The following is a 23,217-nucleotide window of genomic DNA, read 5'->3' as shown; positions in this document are numbered from 1 at the left end:
CACAATCCGGTTCAATTTCAGCGATCCGCTGATGCCAGGCCACATCCATTTATCCGCTCGTTAATTGTTAGTTGTCGTTTAGTAGGTGCTGATGATATCGATAGATTATTCCTTCCCTAAATCGTTTCCACCGGCCGCTCCCGTATGTTGTGGGTTAACTAGTTTTCTTTACTTATTTGCTCGCACTAGGGCCCCGGTACGGCCCAGTAAAGCTTTTAAATACTTCCCATCCCACCATACGCTAAGCACTTTAACTTCCTTTGTTTGCTTTCTGTTTCAGTTATCCCAGCGCCAGGTTTATCTCCCTTCTGCCAACATGACTCTCACTTTCCTATTGGTTTACACAGTGGTTTTTAAATGTTTTTCATATAGCATGGTTTTCTGTTTCAGCGTTATAGCTCTTTTCTATCCCTAGGAACGCGTGGAACAAATGCTTCAAACCCTCCCCGGACTGCTAATGTCTTGCCGGTGAGTCACGGGACGATGAAGTATGACGTAAGTAGTTGATGGGGCGTAGCGAACTTATACGAACACGGGGTAAGGGAATTCGGGGATTCATCTATCGCGCCGTGCAAACCCTATGCTAACAGCAAACAATGTATGTACAATCGATTAACACGAAGGCGGGCGGACATGCAACATATCCGATCCAGGCGGTGCCGGATAAAGGGGGGAGGGGGGGGGGGGGGGGTGGCCACAACCTCACACACAAACACACACGCACACGTACACACTCATCTCGCAGCACTAAACAAGCCACACAAACACCTGCGTAGAAAAGCGCCATGACATCATCTAGAAACATACATTCCGCTCGAGCATTCTATTCACAATCATCCTCTTCTATTAGTAGCCATATGGAGCTTTCTATTTTGTTCCCAGCGCCGGGACAATACATACATTTATATATGTTAGCTAGTACTAGTACGCCAAACCGGCGCGTGGATCTAATCATGGCAGAAGGGAATGTGATCTACCGCCAACGAGAAGTTCATATTTGTCTTAGAACTCTTACGCAGGTCAGGTTGCCAACGTTATGTCCCTTACCGTTCGCGGATGTGTAGCATTGAATTTTTCTGCTTCCCAAACTTTGGCGGAAGAGCAGAAGGAAGAATGGGGAGTGCGCTCGGGGGTACGATCATTTATAGCATAACGAGTTTTCATGAATTGTTCCATATTCTTCAACCGCTCCCAATGTGTTATGTTAGACAAAAAAAACAAATAATAAAACAATGTATTCTGTCTGAATTAAAAATAAAATTAAAACCGTAAACACAGCTACATACTTCGGCGGCACGGATTACACATCGAAATACCGCACCATAATATTTGTTTTTTTGTTTTTCTCCTGCTGAAACTATTGAGGGTTAAGAGTTACACTTAAAAGTAATTCACAATCAGAATATAAATAAGACTTCATGGATAAAAGATTACCCCAGCTTTAAACGATGTTCTAACAAACTGCGTGTTCACTTTATGATGGAAACAATCTACCCACTGCACACGGTGGAGGAAATGAGCGATATGCAGCCGATGCGGATGGAGAAACTGCATCAGACGACGACGTTTCACTTATCGGTGCACAATAGTTGGACTGCTGTAGCTCCGGATGATGATGATGATGATGATGATGGTGGTGGTGATGGAAGTTTTCGTTTAGGTCTCATTCGGTTGACTCCTCCGGGAATCCTGTCACTTCCGTTTGTTCCTGCACGGGGTTACCGTCCGATTGGTACGATATTCGTAGGCGCATCCTGAGCGTTGCCTGGATTGTGGGAGAAGGGAAAACCAATAGAGATGATACAACTGTTTGCTGCTAGAGCCAATGGTTTATCAATGTGTACTAACCTTTGCCGTGCTTGTGACTCGCATTTCTTGTGTTATGGTACCGCCCGGTGGAAGTGTCGAGCCGGACGGGGAAAGCATTTGCAGCGCGAAACTTCTCGGTACAGCCGCCTTCAAGCAGAGAAAAAAAGAGCAAACAAATCATGGTCATTGGCATCAAGTAATAGTTTGCGGTTTGCGGCACTATTTACCTGGAACAAATACTGTTCGAGAGTGGTAAGTGAATTGTTGGTGGCCGTCATAAGAATCTGCAACGAGCCTCCGGTATGCTTGGCGGACAGCTGCACCAGGATACCGCTCTTGTCCAGCGCGGTCAGTACTTTGGCGTGTTCCTAAGAATAGGCGGCGATAAAATTCAACTTATATTTCACTAAACTGCAAAAATACAATCCATCACTTACATCATTGTTATTGATGACCGCCGCCGAAAAGTCGCTAAACAGACTACCACCACCAGTGCTTCCCGTGGTAAGAGCTCCCGCCGGTGAAGTCGGGGACGTGAGACTTCCCAAACCACCGAGTGGCGACGATCCCAACCCGGACAGAACTGGCATCGCCGAAGGTACCACCCCCGACGTGGTCGTCGTTGGCGAAAGGTTGGAATTCAGCAGGTTATCGAGTCCACCGAAGGATGACGAATTTGCTAGCAGATTGGGCTGAACGCCACTCGGCGTGATGCCACCATTTCTTATGCTATTATCGTTGAGACTGTTCAGATCGAGCCCGATGCCACCGAGGGACGGTGTGCTGGCCGTGTTGACAGCGGCAGGTGGTGTGCTGGCCGGCATATCGAGACTGCCGAGCAGGTCTAGCAGATCCTGATTATTGCTGGTCGGCGGCGGCAGGCCACCACCAACGGTCGTTTTGCCGTTCGTTGTCGTGCTGCCAGAAATCAGCACGTCCGCCGTCGGTGTCAATCCCAAACCATCGATTGGATCGTCACCACCACCGAGCAAATCAAGAAGGGCGCGCTACGTAATAAAGCAAAGGTATTTTAAGCAACCATCTTTGTGGGGAAAAAATCAAATTGCTTACCGAATCCGATCCCACTTTGCCTACTCCAACCACACTATTTCCTGTGTTGATCATCAGTGAGCTATCGCCGTCATCACCTCCCTCGATCAGATCGATCGTGGGCTGCTGATCGTCGAACACACCACCACCATCGGCATCGGTGCCGTTCGGTAACGTTTTCTGCATTTTAGGCATTTTTTCCAGCAGCGCTGGCCGCAGGTGACTGTAGTCACGGAACAGCTGCGCGAACTCGACACCTCGCTGCTGCAGATCGATATTTAAATGCGATCCGAATGCGTCGATGATCTGTTTTACACGCGTTTCTCTGGAAGAAGACACAAAACGACATTCGTTAGTACCCTATAAAAATCACTTCTATTCCATCACTTACTCTTCCTTCGAGCGAATGCGAGTGCTTAGCTTGGCCAGCGACACCAGCGCGTACTGTTTCGTCGTCGTCGAAACCGAGGTAGACCAGAGCAGCCGCTGGTAAATATCGACGAGCTGATGTTCTGCAGGAAGTTCAACATCTTGCGGATTTAAACGTACAGTTCGTGGGGTCGAGGAACATACGTGTGATGTGCACGGGTTTGGTGATCAAGCGAATAACGGTGCGTATTTCGAGGGAGAGATAGAGAGACAAACAAATACTACATATGATACTGATCTACTAAAGGGATTGATAATGTGTACAGGGAAGTACAGGGTGCGGTAGAAAAACATCGTACACCTGAACATCTTTTCAACTCAGGAAAATCCTTTACTGAGATTTTATCTTTTTTTTTTGCTTCATCAAAGTAATGGCAATCTTTGACAGAGGCACTTGGTGCTCTGCAAGGTGTAAAGCTGGCTGTAGACGTCACATATTAATCTGTGCAGATCTTTGACGTCTACAGATTTCCTTTGTTCTCTCGTACCCATCGTCTGTCAAACATCCCTCCAGATACGAGGGTTGCCTTTTAAGTTTCGGGATTTGAAAAAACTGGTGATGCAATCTGTTAGTTAACAATTTTATCGTATAGTTTGACGTTTTTGAGGTTATACGTACTCAGAACGTTTTGACATACGAGCGCTATTTGTGTTGTTAAAAAAATGTTCAAAGTGTCAATGTCCGCCAAATTGTGGAATTGTGTCGTGGACATTTTCGTGCAATTATTTTTTGCAACTTTCGATGTGAATTGACACAGCAGTAGTGCATGAATGAACTTAATTCAACTTTTGGCGATGAAGCTCCATCAATGATCAGTATTTATCGATGGTTTGGAGAATTAAATCGTGATTGGAGTTCACTCCAAGATTAATTTCGTGAAGGTCGTCCAAAATCAGTTGTCGTTCCGAAAACAATTGATGCTGTGCGTGAACGGATATTGCAAGATCGTCATGTGACTTTTTGTGAGATAGAGACAACCTTAGGTATTACTGGGACCAGCATATACTTAATATTGCATGAACATTTATCTGTCAAAAAAATTTGCTCGTGTTGGATTCCACACAATTTGTCAATCTCTCAGAAAAAGACTCGTGTCGATTGGTCCGAAGAAATGCTCGAAAAATACGATTGCGGTGCTTCAAAACTCGTCTTTAATATCGTGACAGGTGATGAGTCGTGGATTTACGTGAATGAGCCAGAAACTAAACTGCAATCGGCTGTATGGGTGTTTCAAGATGAGCCGAATCCAACCAAAGTTGTTCACGCACGAAGCACTTCCAAGCAAATGGTCGCATGTTTTTTTCGGAAAAACTGGATTTATCGCAACCAAACCTATAGAACAACGCAGAACAGTCTATTCTGAGTGATACACAACAATTAGTTTGCCAGTTGTCTTCCAAGAAATCAAGAAATTCAACCGCCGTCGACGGATCACCCTTCACCACGACAATGCGAGCTCTCACACATCGGCTCAAACAACTGCAGTTTTGAGTACTCAAAACATCGATTTGATGAGTCATCCACCATATAGTCCTGGATCTAGCACCAAATGACTTCTTTTAATTCCCTTACGTAAAAAACAAACTTAGAGGTCAACGTTTTTCAACACCTGAAGAAGCGAAGATCTCTCAAAAAAGGCTCGTGTCGATTGAAACTTTAGACATTTTTTTAACAACACAAATAGCGTTCGTATGTCAAAACGTTCTAAGAACGGATAACCTGAAAAACGTCAAACTATACGATAAAATTGTTAGTTGGTAGATTGCATCACTAGTTTTTCCATATCCCGAAACTTAAAAGGCAACCCTCGTATCCCGAATATCTCGAGGGATGTTGGAAATAGCTAAGGAAAGGCTGTAGACGTCAAACATCTGTGCAGATTAATATGTAACGTCTACGGCTTGCTTAAGGTTACTTGGATGAATTACGAAATGAGGTTACTTGGATTGCTAGGAACGAAAGGATGAAAAACCTACTAAAACCCATATCGGTCGCCGCTGCATAGGCTGCTCGAACATGTCTCTTCCATCCTATGAGGTGAGGTGCCAGCTTCTGAGTCTCCTTTCTTTAGAGATAAGACGTACCCATGTTCTAATTCTGTTCACAGCTGGCTTGCTATTGGATACTACTGATGCGCCTTGCTTACTTCAACAAATCTTCTCTATGTTCCCGTTCCTGATCCTAAAGAATTCGTCACCGTCATCTGCCATTCTCCCATCTCTGCATCATTAGATTTAAACTATCTCGCTCCATTCTTGCCTTCTTTCCTATATGCTTATGTCTATTGCAGTTATGATTACATTGTAGCTGTGCAATTTCCAATAACAACATATACATGTAACACTTCAAGCAAACAATTTGACCAATTTTCGATTTTTTCATACCACACAAAGTAGATTGTTCCTTACATCTGCGTTATTGTAGTAAAGGATGTTTTGTATGACATCGAATGCCTTTCTAGACTACAACAAATATGAAGCTTAGCAGTGCTCTTACCCACGATACTAGCACGATAAGGAACAATGCACGATACACACACAAAAACTGGTCGGAACATGTCGCCATAATGCTTACCTTCGATACGCTCCGAGCTGAGCACCAGATCACCGTACTCGCCGATCGTCCACACGGCCACTTGCAGTAACGGTTGCTTTTCCTCCGAGTTGGCAACATTGTGGACGGAGCTCCACAGTCGAATACCGATGTAGGCCTGCTCCTCTGGCGGACTGTTGAGAATGAGATGGATCGTTGACGATACCACATCGTCTCGCACATAATTACCGGCCTACAAACAAGAAATGAGGATGAATTTAATATCGACGAATTGATTACGGTATGGCGTTTTTATCAGAAGCTTATTAGTCGTACCGCAATCAGCACACTCAGCAGCGTATCCAAACGCCAGCGAATCGACGTGGCATACCGTTCCGCCACGTGCACCATGCGGCTGCTGCACTGGGCCTTAAACTCCGGATCGGCCTTCTCCAGGAACACGAGCAGTTCCTTCGACATCGCCCGAATGTTCTGTGAGTTGATCAGCGCAAAGGACAGCTCCATGGCGCGGCGTCGGATCGACACGTCCGGATCCTTCAGGCACTCGAGTATCGTGCTCCGGTGGCGCTGAACGGCCGAAATGTCCGCGTGCACCGTCCGGAGCAGCGTGTTCAGCGCGACGTACCGGATGTTCTTATCACTGTTTAGCAGAAAACGGCCAAGAATGTTCACCGCCAGCACACGAAGGCCACCCTCGGATCTTTTTAAAACACACAAAACGAAACGAAAAAAAAAACATAAGTTAAATCATCCCGGATCAATGTTGGAAACGGATTAAGGGGCGACACTCACTTGATGTCCATAATCGAAAGCACCGTCTCGTAGAGTATGGTATTGCCAACGTTTTTGCTCGTCTCCGTATTGGTCGCCACCTGGGCCAGGATGTCGTTCATCGCTTCCGACGCATCGGGATCGTTGTGGCCCAGTATTCTCAGCAGGCGAAGGATTTTAACCTACCGGAGAGCAGGGAGCAAAGAGTTCGAGTGCAATTTAGAAGAGCAATTTGTCAACGCACGTGTCGTTTTGGATGCGCTTTTCGTAAAGCACGAAAAAAAAATAAAAGAACCCGACCCACACATACCTGCAGGAATGGATCACTGACACCGCTCACGTCGTGCTCCGGGGAGTAACCGGCCAGGATCAGATTCTTCAGGATTCGTACCAGATTCGGCACAATCTGCACCGGAGGAGCAATGCAAAGCAGCATTGCAAGGAGCATTCAGATGGACATCCACCAGGCCCGGCGAGAAGAACAGAGAAGAAAAGCCAAGAAAAAGACAAACATTAGTTGCCACAACCTATGGGGGGCGTGTTGGGGACGTTTCGACGACTGCAGTCTATACTATTCTTTTCTGTTTATTTTTTCCTTTCGTCATATTATGCAGGCTTAAGGGCGTGAGCACAAACAAGGCGAATGTGAATGCGTTTTCCATTGCTTTGGTACGTTTTTCACACCGTTGTCGTTCTTCGTCGCCATCGTCGTTCTCGGCCTCGGCCCCGTGAGGATGAGTTAACTTTTGTGTTCGAGTGTAGTATGCGTATTGTATGATTTCTATAGCACTGTATAGATGAGTGTGTGCAGATATGGCCACCAGAGTCATATGATGCTAAAGTTGAAGTGAACGCGAAAGGAGATCCGTTTCTATCTGTAAGCTCAGCACAGTCAGAGCACATTGCCTTACAGGTTTTTTTTTTTCGCTACCATCCTTTTATCATTCGCTCCGGAAAAAAGGGAATCAGAATGCAGCAGGGCAAGCACGGGGAAGAATGCAGTATCAACTAATGGAAACCGAGCATGCACCGGGAGGGAAAACCGCTGGGAGCCGGGAACCACTGCTATGTTTGTGAAGGTAATGAATTTTTATGGCCCGATCGGATAGAATTCCATTTTCCCGGCATGAAAGCGCGCTCCACCTGGAGCAAACGTGCAAACGTGAAACGATAAGCAGAAAAAGTAAAAAAATACCAACAATTCTACGAAATCGGTCTGCTATCAAAAGAAATAGCTTCCTGATTTATTACCAATCCCATTTCGAACGAGATGAAAGGAAGTCCACCGTGATAGAAATGGTGGGGAAAGTGAACGAGATAAACATTGAAAAGCACTACATATATTGCTGGATGAAAACATTATTTTAAGCCACATGTTCGAAACATGTGTTGGGAAAATCGGCAGTTCGTGTGATGAGAAAAGCATCAGTATGTGTATCACATCATTTTGGGGCGCACACTTTGAGAAGCGAATAGGTTTATGGGCCGCAATAAAAATTTGTTCACAAAATCCATAGGCATAAGGTAAGAGAAAAAATCATCTAATAGAAGCGTCAATATGTAGCATGAATACATTATAGTTGCAGTTTTTTAGGCGTCGAGCCAAAAAACTATCCGTCTGAAAGAAAACGGTACAGACGGCCGGCAGCAGTTCGTCCTTTTTGCCGGCATGCACGTTTTTCCTTTGCGAGTATGTGTCAATGGTCGAGAAACTAAAAACGAACGATATGTTTTCCTCCCTGTGTGGTTTGCATATGAATACACAAACCTTACGACAGGATGGGAAATGAAACTGATGGCCGAACGGACGAATGGAAATACGTCGAACAGAACCCGCAAGGGAATGGGCCTGGGGAAAGGAGGAAATAAGCGACCAGCCCCTGAAAGGACAGCCATTTGCCAGCCACGTACATACAAACAGACAGACACACACACACACACATGCATACACTGTGATCGGTGAAATTTAAATCATGTCGCAAAGAGTGAAACAAAATTCGACACAAACCGAGCACGGTTCATTCACAGGGCCAATATACAACAAAACACACGTAGAGCAACAAAAAAAAGCCAAATGAAGCATGGAAAAATGGAAATGTTTGCCAAACGAGCACAGCGTGTGGCCGTTCTCTGATAAATTTCGTTAGTCTTTCGGTGGGGAACGGAAAGCTCTCCAATTGCCAACGGGATTCCACCGTTCAAGGGAGATTTCCGAAAACCAGACAAACACAACGGTTTGAACAGACAGCTTGAAAGCCACAGGCCAAGCGCCACCAGACCAGACCGTCCAGTCCAGTTGAGGACGCTTAAAGGCACGTGTGCACATTTCCGAGTGCAGCAGCCCGAGCGCGAGCGAACTAATGTGCACTGCCCGATTATGAATATTTTAAGCGATACAACGGAACACAGATGACACGAAGCGATACTGCACCGTTTATCAAAGTCCAGCACGGGGCGGGAGGGAAATGGAAGGAAGCCTTCACATGCTGCGCCAACAAATCAAATCCGAATAGTAAGGAACTGGTTGGAGGAAAGTCGTTTTTTATTGGTCGTCGTATTATATGGTGCGTTAGTGTGGACGTAATAGAGTAGAGAGTGTGTTTATTGACATTGCGATTAGATGAGTTTATCCAAGCTTTCTGATGATGATTAAAACATGTGAGAGGAAAACGTAGGGAATTAATAAAACAATTGTACTAGCAAATAGTACATGTGGATAGTTTTATACAATAATACCATTTGTACAGTGGTTAAGGAGAGCGTTTGAATAAAATTGCTGTGCCAAAAACGGAACGCCGAGAAATTAAGACTTAATAAATATGACACAACTTGAAACACAAGCTTTACGGGAAACTAAAGCGATAGTGAAACACACAACTCCCCCAACCGACAGCAAATTAAACGAACATCGGTAAAGTTACAAAATCAACTTCGATCGCGCCGGTGGCCAACCGAACCGAAGCGACCGGGGGAGGAGCCCAGCAACAAAAGCAATCGCAATCGCAAACACAAACAGTAAGAAACTTTTCCTCATGGGTGGAGGGTGGATGTAATGCCAACGTCTGGGCAAAAGCATAACGGCAAACAGTGAAGAGCAGAAAGTTTTACAACTAAAACACACAGTGAGGAAAGAATGAAAGAAAAAAGGATTCGAAGGACGCCCGAAGTCCCTGTTGCGCACAGCAGGCTGTGTGTGGCTTCCTTATGCTCGGCTGGAACCGAAATAGTATTCAGCAAAAGGGAAAACTTTCCAGCAACAAACAATTCGATGCGAAAGGAAGAAAGTAAGGGACATGTGGCAAGCTGGGTAGAACACACAACTCCACAACAGTTCGCTGTGGCATTGGACTTGTGACGGAAAATTTACAAAACACACACACACACAGTAGTACCCAGAAAAAAGGACAAGCAACCGCGTTAGGCAAATAGCATTTAGTGAATGCCCGTGAAGTAGAGGCAAAAAATGTTAAACAGCTATAAGTAGGCGACGAAAACACAAACACCGACTGCTAGGACAATTTTCTACCGGAAAATGCGAGAAGCGAATGAATAATTAACGGTGAAGCGCGACACTTTACACGAAAACTGAAAAGGACTCTTCTCTCGAGGGAGAAAAAATAGGACGATAATACTACTATCTGTTTTGTATGATAAAACAATCAAGAAAGAGAAGATTGGACAGTTACATCTACCGTACGCTAATTAATGCAAGCCACACATAAAAACACACACTGAAGCTGATGGAGGAAACAGGACAAACAGGGTTGTTTCATAGCAACTGCACCATTAATTTCAACGGAACACCATCACACGCTTCCGTCGCAACCAAGCAGGAGGCAAAAGGCGAACTAACTAAATCAGCTAAATTACTATGCATGAAACTGAACGCTTAACTCTCCTCCGCTTTATCGCATGGTTTTAAGGGAGTTCATTTGGGAGCTGTTTTAGTGGGCGTTTTATGTACGAACACAAACACGAAAATAGTCTGATGGAGAGCTATCGATGAAGAAAAGTTAATACAGACTAGCGGGCAAAGATAATGTGAAAAAAAAACTGATCGTTTTTGGAGGAAGAGAGAGAGAGAGAGAGAGATAGAGACAAAACGATAGCGAGCGAGGAAGTCAGGGATGTTGATAGAGATGTGAGCATTACCTCTTGATTTCCACTATCCTGGCAAGCAATGAGCAATGTGGTTGGGGAGTAACAGCAAGAAAAAGGTTAAAAATGGGCTGTAGAAAATATACTTCTAGACGAAAGAGGCGGTTATGGTTATGGTCGGAAGGTTTCCTTTACTTCAGGATGAACGGAAACAAGTTGCCTTTTCAATCAATTGCCCTACAATCATAGTCGGCTTAGTCTACCCTTGCCTCATGCTTAAACATTCGTCGAGGAAAGGATTCTTCGTTGAGCAATTTAAACGTGAACCTACTGTACAGACTGTGTTGACGAACATACAAAAATCAAAGTAAAACTATTCATATTCATAACCCGGTTTCCTACAATGTCGGCAGTGTAGAAAATTGATCTATGTGCATTGGCATAAGTAGTCGAAATCGAATTGAAATAAAAATTTTAAAAAAATTTTAAGAATAAGAAAAATTCATTGTGTCGTTGTGGTGTATCAAACAGCGAAATCGAAAGTGATCGAGAAATTCGATCCTATACACAGTGGGTTGTTATTTCCTATGTGAAATTATATTTTACTAAAAGGAAAACTTCATCGCGATGTGAACTTTTCTACGGCAAAATTAATGCAATTGTGTTGCTGTTGTTGGTGGAGAACAAAAAACAAGCTGCGATACGCTCCTTTACTTACAAAAAGGGAGAAAAACAAACAGGATCAAAACTGCAAACCTGCTGCTACAGTACAACAAAAAGTGTTGATAATATGTTTGCTTATTTGTCAGTGGATTTGCATAAACGATCTCGGGCATCTATTTGCATAGACTTGCACTACAATACTACACAATCATACAGTCTCTAGGGGACTGGCAAACTACCTAACGAGCCCACTAGAGTTTGGCGGACAAAGTCGCGCGGCAATAAAAATATGCGCATTCTACTCGATGGGCACGCCATTAAAAAAAAAACAAACAAAACTCAATATGTATGATTTAAAAAACCACCAGCAGCAGGTATAACACATCGAACGTGGTTAACGAACCAACTAGAAAGGAGAAGAAATAAACTATGCGTATGTATATATTGAACAACAAAATCGCTCGAAACTTGTGGCGCATACCATATCTAAAGGTTGACTAGTGATTCTATGCGTCTATATAAGATAGATTACGAGAGAAAATTTAACTAACATAAAAAACTGTTGAATTGAAAAGTTAGCGGGTTGTCCTATCGGAAGGATTCCTTCGTGGAAATTAATTGTAAAAGGAGCTTCAATGACAAAGCAACGATACGCTAGAGGAAGGACCAAAGAACAAAAAATATCCCCGCTGGTCGCCAAGCAGCGATAATACCGCTAACTTTAATGTCGAGGGAAAATGTATTCAGTACGGACGGGGTTTTACCACAGTGTTAACTTAAGGGGTAAAAGTTATCAGGAGCTTTAACTGTAGAATGTAATGTGGGACATGTAAAATTGTGGTAATCAATTTTATCGAAACGAGATTTTCGCTATCTTTGCTTACCTTCTTGAAGTGATTCAGCGTGTCCGAACTCTTTTCGCACATTTCCGTTATGAGTGTAACGCCAGCGATGAGAATACCTATCGTAGAGCAGAACAAAAATCGATTATAAAACAATATAATATTTTGGTGCGTTGCTGCCAATAAATGCTACTATGCAGAGAAACCCAGAATTCCTTATGGCTTCACTTTTCCTAATCAACCAGCATGTCGCGGTGGCATAAGTAACCGTCCCTCGGTTGTTCCGTTCGGCGGCTGGGCGATTATTGCGTTAGTGTTAGCGTTGTTACATCAGCCAAGCACCAGCGGTACCCGCGGCCAGCTTCTGCCGGTGTGTCGTTGATGATGCACGTGCAAATTTTGCAAACTTGCCCTAATGAATACATCAGCATAAATTAGGTCCCGCCCGAGAATGTCAACCTGGCAGTTTCAGTTTATGACTGCCAGGTGTAAGTTGGGATCCCGCATAACTTTTGGAAGGTCCAATTAAACCATGTTATAGATAACAGCGGTGCAAGCGAACCTGAAACCATCTGAAATACTTTATCTAACTTTTTTTTCCTTTTCATAAATATTTGAAGCATGAAACATGAACATGAAAACGTTCCACATCGACGTAGCTGTTCAAAATTTTACAGTTTATGTTATAATGAAAGCATGAATTTAATCCAAAAGGACCACAGCCCATATACGTGAACGTGTCCAGAAAAAATGCCCTATCAACGATTTGCAACGATTCTCCTTTTGCAGCAAAACCACTTCCTTATCTCGTTGACGGCACTAGAGATCATTGGTATTCATGGGAAAACTCTGATAACTAGCTCGAAAAAACCTTTCCAATATGTTCGTGGATGTTCCAAGCGCAACGTGCATCGATGAATCCAGCATTTGGCATGAATAAAAATCCAGACTGGCACCTGCCAGCTGCCGCTATGAATAATTTCGCAGCAATTGAGCGATGCTCCCGGAGTGAAAAATAAACATGAGCTTTTCATGATTCGAAAATCCCTCCACGGATTGGTCCTAGATAGGATGCAGACCCTACCCGTCATCTATCGATCGATAGTAATCGTCAGTAAGGCTTGGACATCCATAAAGTCAACATTTGAGCACCGTCTATTTCAAACATGCTGATCCAGCTTTCAATCCGGAAAAAATGGGATCGCAGGTTCCTATCGTCCGCGCAAACTTCAAAGAAAAACCACGCCGGTATCATTCCTCCCATTTTCCCTCCAGTGTTACCGTGATTTTTCTCGTTCAAGAGTGACCGGGTGGCCGGCAGGAAGATCTCCATCAGTTCTGGTACCCGCTTGATGATCCGGAACGCACACAGGGCCGCTTTTTTCCGGATGTACGCGTTCGGAGAGCGCATCAGTTTCTCCACCTCGCCGGCCAAATCTCGGGCCATTTCCGGCGATGCGATCGCACCGAGCGTGCAGAGCGCCAGCCCCACGACGAACTGGGTCGGACTGTTGAGGTCACTGTGGAATAGAGGAACGAGAAGCGAGCGTGTTAAACCGTGGCAAGGATTGACACTTAGCGGCGCAAGGTTGCTGCTAGCTGTACGTACTTCTTCAGACAGTTGGTTATGAGCAGATGGACGTCCTGTCGCTCGTCGAGCAGCAGCATCGCACCGAGGTAGCCGATCCGCTTGTCGGTGAAGCGCGGGCTGGCCGTCAGCTTGAGGCACTCGAGCTGCCCGAAGTGGGCCGGATAGCCGAGCATGTGTATGTACAGCAGCTTGGCGATATTGCGACACCGCCACACGGAGTCCTCCTCGCGGAATGTGCTGCGGATGTAGGCGCACTCCCGGTTCACCACGGCGCGCTCCTCGGCCGCCGTCCGGGCGGCACGGATTTGTCGGATGAGATCGCGCAGGCGGGTCGGTGTGGGAATCCGCACTGAGAAGGAAAAAAGAAGGCGTGAGAATGGATAAGAATAATGTTGGTCATGATCGTGAAAAATCGAGGCTCTTTCGCCATGACAGCATAGCGCATTTTTCAATTCATATCGACACGTATCGAGTTTCACAGGAAGTTGATAGTGTCCAACAAGGGAATTTATAAAAAAATGCTGGTCTGCTACTGGTGAGTTTGATAAATTAATTTTCTTTGCCACCATCACCATGTGGTGTTCCCGCGGGGCGCATCATAAAATCAATTTAAAGTTTTTTCCATCGAAGAAAAATAGTTCCTAGCTTTCCCTCGAGGCACACCCCGCTCGTGTGCCACCCCGGTCTAGGGGTTGAAACCGACGCACAACATCCGGTGGTGAATGCTAATTAGTTTCAATCGATAGCACCATCGGAACTACTATCGATCCTCAAACGCTTCGTCGTTTCTCGAAGTAGATTCATAATCACACACACATACACACCAAGCGGTATGGAAAAGGAAACGGAAGTTTGTACGGTGTCCGCCGGTGCACTGAACTTCCGTCGACCGATGGAAGCAACCCTTCAGGCAGAAAAAATATATAGATGAAGAAACGGTTTCAAGGAACGGAAAATAAAACGGTTCAGACCACACCCTACACTGAATTTAAAATAAAACCAAATTCGTCTACTTTCCTCCACCATCCCCGGAAGGACGGGATGAAAATGGGAAGGGACATATACAAAGCCGTTCCAGGTGAAGGTTTCCCTAGCTGTCAAGTCCAGATGCGGTACTATCCGGTAAACGGGCGTTTATTCAGTGATTTGTTCATGCGTGCCGAAATGTTTGCTTATTTACCTCGTTCTATCGTTTCGTTGATCGCTTGTCGTATGGTGGCCATATTGAACGCTGGATTGAACCTGCAAGAAGGGGAAAAGGATGGAGAATAAAAACATAAATTTAGTATAAAGCAATCAGTATACGGGGCTGCTTGTCAATAGAGCGATCCTTTTTAAGGTCAATGGGGTTTGAGAAAACATTGTCGCCAAACACATGTCACGTCACACACCTGTGTCCCATGGAAGCCCTTCATACCTTCAACCCAAATCCCTTCAGGGGGAAAACACAGCTTAAGTAGAGATTTAAAAGTAATTTAACGGTGATTCACGGCAATCTGTAGCAAGAAGCGGAGCGCGTTCCCCAGGGAAGATGTTGTTGTTGCTGACACACACAGCACGAAGGGAGGTTGTGGCAAGAGAACACCAAACTCCCACCTCCGTCCATTAACCACAGCGAACAGGACGTTGTGGCAAGGGAATGGAGAGGCAGCAAGGGCGGGAGGAAAATAATTAGATAATTATCACTACGCAACTTTATCGGGATGGTTGGTTGGTGGCGCTATCTGTCACACCACCAACAACCTACGATCGATAGCAAACCCCACACACAGGTTCACAGTGGACAACGGGACAGAGTGGGTTTGCGACACCACCTTCGACAACCGGGAACGAACCTTTATCGGTGGATCGTCACAATCCCAGCCAGGTCATTAATGTGCGGTGTTAAAATGGAAAATATCACCGAACAAGACCGCCTTCGTCATCGTTGACCGAGGGAGGGGGGTGGGTTACAATTAATTATACTCTGTGCAGTGATGCACGAACCTATCCAACCTACTAATATCCGGTGCAGACCGTTATCGACGGCCTTCAGGCGTCACCTGGCGTCGGGTTGAGATTTCAGCAACACGACGAAACAGGACGTTGCCGTGGAAAGCAATAAAATACGATTGACGAAAGAAAAGTCGTACGGGGCTCGGTTATGCTTGGCCGTAAAATGGGAAATTATCTTCAACTACCTATTGGCAGTCGCTGGTGGCCGTTGGCGGCGATTGCGATAAGATACCATTGTTTATCTAGAAGCGTGTTGGAAGGCCTTTACAGCAGACAAACACAAACAAGATAATTTGATTGGTGAGTTTCCTCAAATGTCTTCTTTCCGAATGGTTTTATTTGGCAACATTAACATAACGAAAAATAAAATAAGTAAATACTTTTCTCCAACCGTTCCAGCCTAGGTTTTATTATCCGAGATTCAATCGCCACCGACCCAGGGAGTGTGTGTCGCAATCTCGAGCCACCAAAACCAAGGAAGCCGGATCGGATTACGTGGTGCTTGTGGACACGCCGATCGTGTGCTATGCTAATCGATGTGGCACGAAACGTGAAACCCAAGCGAGAGGGAGCAAAAAAAGCATCATACAACCGTATTATTCAGAGGGAGGATGAAATGTGTAATCATATCCCACTGATGGCGATGTCGTATGCCAGCAATCGGGGGCGGTATATGGCGCAAGGAGCACAACCATTGATTGATCGGTTTGTGGCGCTCAAGTGGAATACCGCGAGGGATCTGTACTTCCTTCCTTCCGTGATGCATCAAGGGGGACCACCTGCTACCCCAAACCCTAACCATCAGCCAGTTCATGCCACCCACTTACTTGCACACGTCAACACGGCTAACACATCGTGAGAGGGCGACGACAACAAAACCATCAACAAACGCCCCAAAGAGCATAATCATAAAGGGGCAAGAAAAAGTCGAACAAGAAGTGTGGCAATCTTTCTAGTCCCCTTTTTCCCCCGAAAGGTGAAAAAAAAACACTGTAACCTCCAGTAAAGCGTGCACTTGCCTTGGGGAAGGGAAAATGGAAAGGGACAGGATTGATGTCGACACGCCCGGGTGGATGATGTTAAATAATGGTTCAAAAATCATGTGGGTTCTCCTTGCGGCTCAACGTGCACGAGAGCACAGGACGGGAACAACGGAAGTTTATTTTCGGTGGCTGGTTTTATGTGGGTGTGCTGTTTTGTGGTCTGGAAAATGCCAACAACCGACCGGACCTGTGAAAGCTGGGACTTCGAGTGGACGTAGGTTTCCTATGACGCGAAGAATGGAGACACCTTCTCAATGGCGCTTCCTTTTGGCCATACCATCTTCTTTTCTAAAAATGTTATAATACACCAAAAAAGAAATAAACTGACAATGCCGATAAACAAAATAATAATAAAAAAGGTTTTGTCGGAGTTTTCCCGAAGCATGGATGCTTTAATCTGTGAAGTGAAAGAACAAACCTTATCGAGTATAACATTAAACACCGAAATGGGAAGGTCGAACAAAGCAAACAGATATTATGCTTGCTAGGGGTGTTATAACGTTTTGAATTTTCCAAAGTCTCTAGAATTGGTGCCGATGGTGTTGTAAGCCAATCATTCACAATTAACATGTTTATGTAAATTACATGGAGCGCGGCCTGTCCATTTTCCTTTCGTAGTGTGAAAGTGTTACATCGTCTTGAGGAAAACATTAACCGAACAAGAAAGCCGTTACTGAACAAATGGTCAAATGTAATAAATGAACATTAACAGACAATCTCGAAGCTGTTTGCACATCATGTTGAGCAATATTTGTTTCATATTTTAATTTATTTTTCATGATTTTGATGAAGAAAAAAGCAACAAGCTCACCATGCCAACTAAGACGAAGAATTGCTCCCAAAGTCACGGCTTACGTGATTAAATCTTTGATGGTGAAAGAAAAATAAGCTTCTGTAGCGAACATTCTGTGTCACAAGTTTAAATGCAAGTTTCCCTATTCTTCAGCTAAGATTCATTTCCCAGAAGTACCATATCTTTCCCACAATTCTGCAGGACCTCTCAAAGCTCCAAACCACAAGTGGTGACTGTCCACAACGACCATTCCTCCCTCCCCAGTGCTCTTTAGCATAGGTTTTTAGTGACTGCTCGAAGGTTAAACACTGTATCAGGCCAGAAGGGAGTTGAAGCGAGCGAACGCAATCTCGTCAAACCTCACGTAAGGCACGTAAAATCAAGGAGTGTACGATACGATGACGATGCGGTTCGAGTCGCCGAAAGGACATCCCCAAAATGAACCTCGTCATTATGTCATACCGGTCAGTGTGAGAGAGAGACAGAGAGAATGAGGTAAATCTGACCAGGAATCGGGGAGGGAAACGGGGTATAGTGTTGTAGATTATGATGATGGTTTCGATGGCCGGTTGGCGTGTTGCCCACTAGCAGCTTTTTCTCTATATTTTAGTGTCAAACCATTCTCCATAGGACAGAAGACAGAAGGTTCGCCGTAGAAACTGGCTCGATGAAAAGTTCTAAGCGGCCGTTGAATTTTTGAACACTTCTCCTATTAAATTTGCATAAATATGTTTACTTTAATCCTTTCCCAGTAAATGTTTATAAGCAAGGGACCAGTCACATGTTTTTATAGCATAATTGTTAAACACAGGTTTTGAACAAGCGGCATAAAACTGATGCATTACCCTTAAAGTGTTAATGATCCAATATGGATTAACAAAACCGATACAAATCTTAACTTTTCCAACACTTTAATACATAAAATCCAGAAAAGTGTAAATTGATCTCTGTGTGGAACGAAAACTGCCATTTAAAGTTGCACAAACGAACTCAGTTGAAACGACCTCCGTATATTCCGATCCCGTTGAGGTGGAGCAATTTTTTGTTGTTCCTCATGCGAATTTTGTTCCACCGCAGGACAGATGAGTCATGTGGAAAGCGTTAGGAATGACGTATTGGGGCATACATATTTATTGTTTTCTACCTATTCAGACCTATAGTTAGGTCAACACATCGGTTATAGTTTATATGATACATAATAAAACATGCCTGAGTAATACAAATTATAGGCTTTACTTACTGCCTGAACTCTACACTGATCCCAGGTGTAAACAACTAATTTAAAGGTTTGGAAAAAAACAAACATAATTTAACAAGTGTCTGAGGAATAGCCGGATGCTTATCAGTCGCCTATCAGATATACGATGCTCCTCACGTACGCATTACAAACACATTGCATTATGTAAGCGAGATAAAGCTTCGTGGTTCCATATGTTTTATTGTTAAATTATCCCTAGCACGTAAACTGGAGCGTGCACCAAAGCACATAAATTGCTGTCAAATAAATCCATTTCCAAAAAACACTGCACCTACAAATTTCTGCCTACAGATGCAGTTTCTCTCGTGCAGTGATTGAACGAAAATCCCATTAAATCCACTGCTTGGCTGCATTTATCCATTCTGCATCCAATGAGTCTCTGGGGAGTGCTTTCCCACGGGTTCCAGGTACTACCAATAACAAAAATCGGACCTGAACGTTTGTTGTTGCTTGGTTGTGCTGGCAACACACAATGACTCAGCTCATCTCCGTATAGCACCTCGAAATGGAGCTTTGTCAGCTCCGAAGAAAGCATGAAATAACTCCCGGTTTGGCATCGCGTTTGTGGTAAAAAAACTGTTTTATACAAATTTATTTGTTATTTCTAATGTAAACATGCTTTACATAGATCCAAACAAAGTCGAATACTAAAGCATCTTAGCAACTTACTAGCCAATGACAGAACTAAGGGGATAATTCTATCAGAAACTATGATTTTTTAAAGTGCTGTATTTCTCCTAATAAAGTCGAATCCTTTGCATCGTTAGATAGAATATTTTCAAACGGAATATTCGACCGAGTAGTTATAATGGCAAGTGTCAACGCAACGTTGAGCAGAAACGTGGAGAACTTCGTACTTCAAGTGAAGCTCAAACACGGAACAAAATAATCACGTAGCCTAACTTCGATCGTGTGGTGACCAATTCTAGTGATCATTTGTACCGGAGTAATAACCAGCTGGGGGCTGCATCTAATGTAGCACACGTTCTGGTATGTGTGAGTATATAATAGCAGATACACCAGTATAAGATGATGATTTTCGCGGCTACCGGGCTTCGTACGGAAGCGACCCTCTCGATGACGGTTGGCGGATGTTATTACGTGGCCATTGTAGGCTACTAAGGGTACGTCAGAAGGTGGTAGGGGGCAGTGTGGCAGACAAGCGTCATTGGACAGGTTAAGCCGTTGAGTAAACTCCACCGCTCCACTCGGGCCCTGCCTGGAAGAAGCCAAACAATGTGTCACTTTTACGGAAACAATCGGAAAGGGAGTTCCGCAGGCGAGTTTTGCATGGACGGAATTGAGCGGGTTTTGTGCATAAGAAAGCTTATGTGCTTTTCGAAAGGCTACCAAATGTGTAAAAGTCAACCCAGCTTTTGAATGTGTGTAGCTTTCCCCGGTACAATGGTTTTATCATAATCTTGCTATATTGAGATAAATTAGGAAAAAACCTACGACCGCGTAGACAGTTGAAGATTAATGAGCTCACCGTAATTAATCTAAATTGAACTTAAACGGGGCACGCTTTAGTGCAAATGTCTCGGGGGGGTGTAAAAAAGGTTTCCGGTGTGGCGGAAGGACGTCCCATTTCCCGGGACTGCTACTACTTACCCATGATCGGAGGCATTCATCGTGACGTTCTCTTCGGGGGTCGTACTACGCCGGTGGATCCTCCAACTTTCGCACGAAGATTAATGTCCAACGACGACGATGGTTTCTCTCTGGTGGTTGGCAGATGATCCTCTTTTCCTGCTCGGTCTGTTTGTCCTCCCTTCTAGGGGCTAGCAGCAGCGATGGTGGAAGTTCGCGGGAAACTCCGTACACATGAAAACAAACACTCGTGTGCAAGTGACGTCCTTTTCCGCGGTGTGCTCACTTTGCTGCGGGTTTAGATTTATCACACTCACTTCTATTATTTTTACACAGCTTTTGTATTTTTCATACACTGTAGGCGTGCTATTGGCCACTTGCCACCGGAAAGGAACAATCGGGGCGGAGGATTCCTGTTTTGTCGTCCATGAATGGTAGCTGTTGCCGTGAGATTTTATTTTACCGGATTTAACCCAGTTTTAAAGTAGGCCGATTGCTTGAAATGATGTTTTTAGTAGTTGCCTATGGAGACAAATAATATAGAATCATTGCTTGCTAAAGAAACAACTTTCCCTAATTTTAGAATAACCTATTCGATGCATGAGAGCAATAAATCCAGTGACATAGAAGTAGGTTAAATACATGGTGTAAAATTGCCTTCCAATTGGACGCCAATGAATGAATCACAAGTGGAAGCATATCAATTTACGAAGAACCTTTTCGCTAGATGCCTTTTAATTGAAAGATCTTTCGTGTATGTTGTGCTCTGCCCGTCCAACACAGACTCTGTTTTTAAGTAATTGTGCCTCGAAATCCTTCTTAAATTACAGATCGATTCCGGCGATGTAGCGTAATATTTGTAGCGGAAAAAAGGTTGACTGTCGTCAGTAGCAAATGACGTCAGCTGTTTGCCGAATGTGTGTAAATTGTTCTAGTAATGTTGTGGTCTGCCAAACGCGTACGACCGAGTCATTTGAAAAAGCAAATGTGACACGTTTCACACTTCAATGGCAAACGAAGGATGCAACTGGAACAAAGCAGGAATGCAACCGGGTGCAGTCGATGTAGGTATGGGGGGACCTTATGCAGTCAGTCGGTGTGGTTTATGAATGTTTCGTCAGCCTACTTTTGTGCCCCGGTTCTTGTCGTCTTCCATGTTCCATCTGGCGTTGATTATTAAATTGCAGAGGCCAACTGCAAATTATGCTTTCTTCTCTTCACTTTCTTTGGATGCTATTTGGAGCACATTCACTTCACAAACACATCATCGTATTGTATACAAACACATCTGTGGCCCTTGTCCCCAATGGGGAAGAAGTCCTTCAGCATACTTTCCCTTTAGGTGTTGTTTGTGGGGTACAAAATATTATCGTTTGCAGAAGTACAACCGGGGGCTAGGGTTTTACGCAAAATCTCCGCCAGTCTAGCAGATAAGCTGGCATGTTTTCACCGCATATTTGTACGAACGTGCTCGAACACTTTCCAGTTGAGTTGGTTAGCCATTTCCTGCGGTATGAAAGGTTTGTAATTCAATCAAACACCATACGATTGCATGAACAAATAAGCTCCTTTACACAGGCTTGTACTACTTCACCGAGGTCAAGATGTTGTGCCCGATTGAGCCACGAATGCCGTAGCCAGAAACAAACATCATCCGCGCAAATACACTTCTTCGACTTTTGAAACACCACTTTCTCAAGGAGGAGGCATGCTTGGAGCTTTGACATCGACACACAAACACACATGCGCACGCACAAACACACACGTCAGCATGCACCAGCCGTCGATGAGAAATCGCTTAATTCAGTGGCCACTTTATGGATACTGCAGTTTCCCGGACGCCCCGAAACGCGGTCGAGCTGGCCTTCTCGCCCGGAAGCCTACGCCCGATAGTTGGTAGCTGGCATGTAAGTGAGCTGACCCCGACATACATATCGGCACGTACAAACGCACATACATGCACTCTGGCCACCGTTCTTGCCTTCCTGCGATCCGGTTTGCCCGGACTCCAAAACGATAGGGCTTTTTTCGCACACACGGCGTTAGCGGAATGGAGCTAATGAACGAAACTCTTACTCGACAATCCACGACGACGGGAAACAGTACACTCTTCTTACACCACCGATGCAGCTACATCAATCTTTCCTGTCGAACGCAACACAACGGCCGAACAACTGGTCGGATGGTCGGGAGAGCTTTTGCAGAACCGCACCGCGAGCCGTTTTTGGCAAACGTCCACGCAAACAGACGACGTTGGCGATGGCAGAAAAAAGGGATATCACTTTTCTGCTGCTGCTTCTTCGGTTTCCTTCGAGGAAGAAAAAATGAAACTCCACTGCTAGTCGCAGACAGCGACGTCTGATCAAGAACTGAATCGTGGCGAGTCGACGGGGACTTCCAAACGTCATTTTGACGTCAAACGTCAAACAAGATGTAGAACCAAGGTTGAACAAACTGCAAGCACCTTGATCAGAATTTGAAAAATGCATAAAAATAGCCAATTTTATAAAACTTTATTATGCCTCGGCCAATTCGAACTACAGATTACTCGCGTTTGAAGACAAACAATTCAATCCAATAACGATTCTTCCGTTATTCTTAGTTTATGAAAAACTTATTTGTTTTGGAAATAGCTACACTATCCGATTCGGACAAGTGACCCCTCAAATGGAAGGTCTTTTAACGCCACACAACTTTCTGCGAAATAAATGCTTTGGTTGTTTTCTATTCT

The 23,217-nt window shown here is 44.5% G+C and overlaps 1 protein-coding gene across 2 annotated transcripts; it reads right to left on the bottom strand.

The window, feature by feature from the left end:
• Positions 1–1,213: 1,213 nt before the first annotated feature.
• Positions 1,214–22,826, bottom strand: LOC131266341 (AP-1 complex subunit gamma-1). 2 transcript variants are annotated; one of them, XM_058268816.1, is made up of 16 exons: positions 22,563–22,826; positions 20,508–21,008; positions 14,988–15,049; positions 13,826–14,156; positions 13,498–13,736; positions 12,259–12,335; positions 6,924–7,019; positions 6,635–6,795; positions 6,158–6,542; positions 5,864–6,074; positions 3,251–3,389; positions 2,881–3,184; positions 2,247–2,816; positions 2,037–2,177; positions 1,849–1,956; positions 1,214–1,765 (listed from the first exon to the last, which is right to left on the bottom strand). In XM_058268816.1, exons 2-16 carry the CDS (start codon positions 20,525–20,527, stop codon positions 1,664–1,666), a joined length of 2,946 nt encoding a protein of 981 aa, XP_058124799.1. In that variant the 5' UTR covers positions 20,528–21,008; positions 22,563–22,826; the 3' UTR covers positions 1,214–1,663. The 2 variants fall into 2 exon arrangements, with proteins under 2 accessions (XP_058124799.1, XP_058124800.1); XM_058268817.1 differs by having other exon boundaries at positions 3,251–3,371.
• Between the last annotated feature and the right edge of the window lie 391 nt (positions 22,827–23,217).

Source organism: Anopheles coustani, chromosome 2 (assembly GCF_943734705.1).
Source record: "Anopheles coustani chromosome 2, idAnoCousDA_361_x.2, whole genome shotgun sequence".
Taxonomy (NCBI): domain Eukaryota; kingdom Metazoa; phylum Arthropoda; class Insecta; order Diptera; family Culicidae; genus Anopheles; species Anopheles coustani.
Note: the sequence above shows the minus strand (reverse complement) of the source record. Positions and strands in the feature narration are given on the sequence as shown.

Coding starts and splice junctions, on each gene's coding strand:
- LOC131266341 (XM_058268816.1), bottom strand. CDS start 20,527: ATGAATGCCTCCGATCATGG. Junction 7,020..12,258: donor CGCTGAATCACTTCAAGAAG/GTAAGCAAAGAT, acceptor CCTCCGGTGCAG/ATTGTGCCGAATCTGGTACG. Junction 1,766..1,848: donor GAGTCACAAGCACGGCAAAG/GTTAGTACACAT, acceptor CCCACAATCCAG/GCAACGCTCAGGATGCGCCT.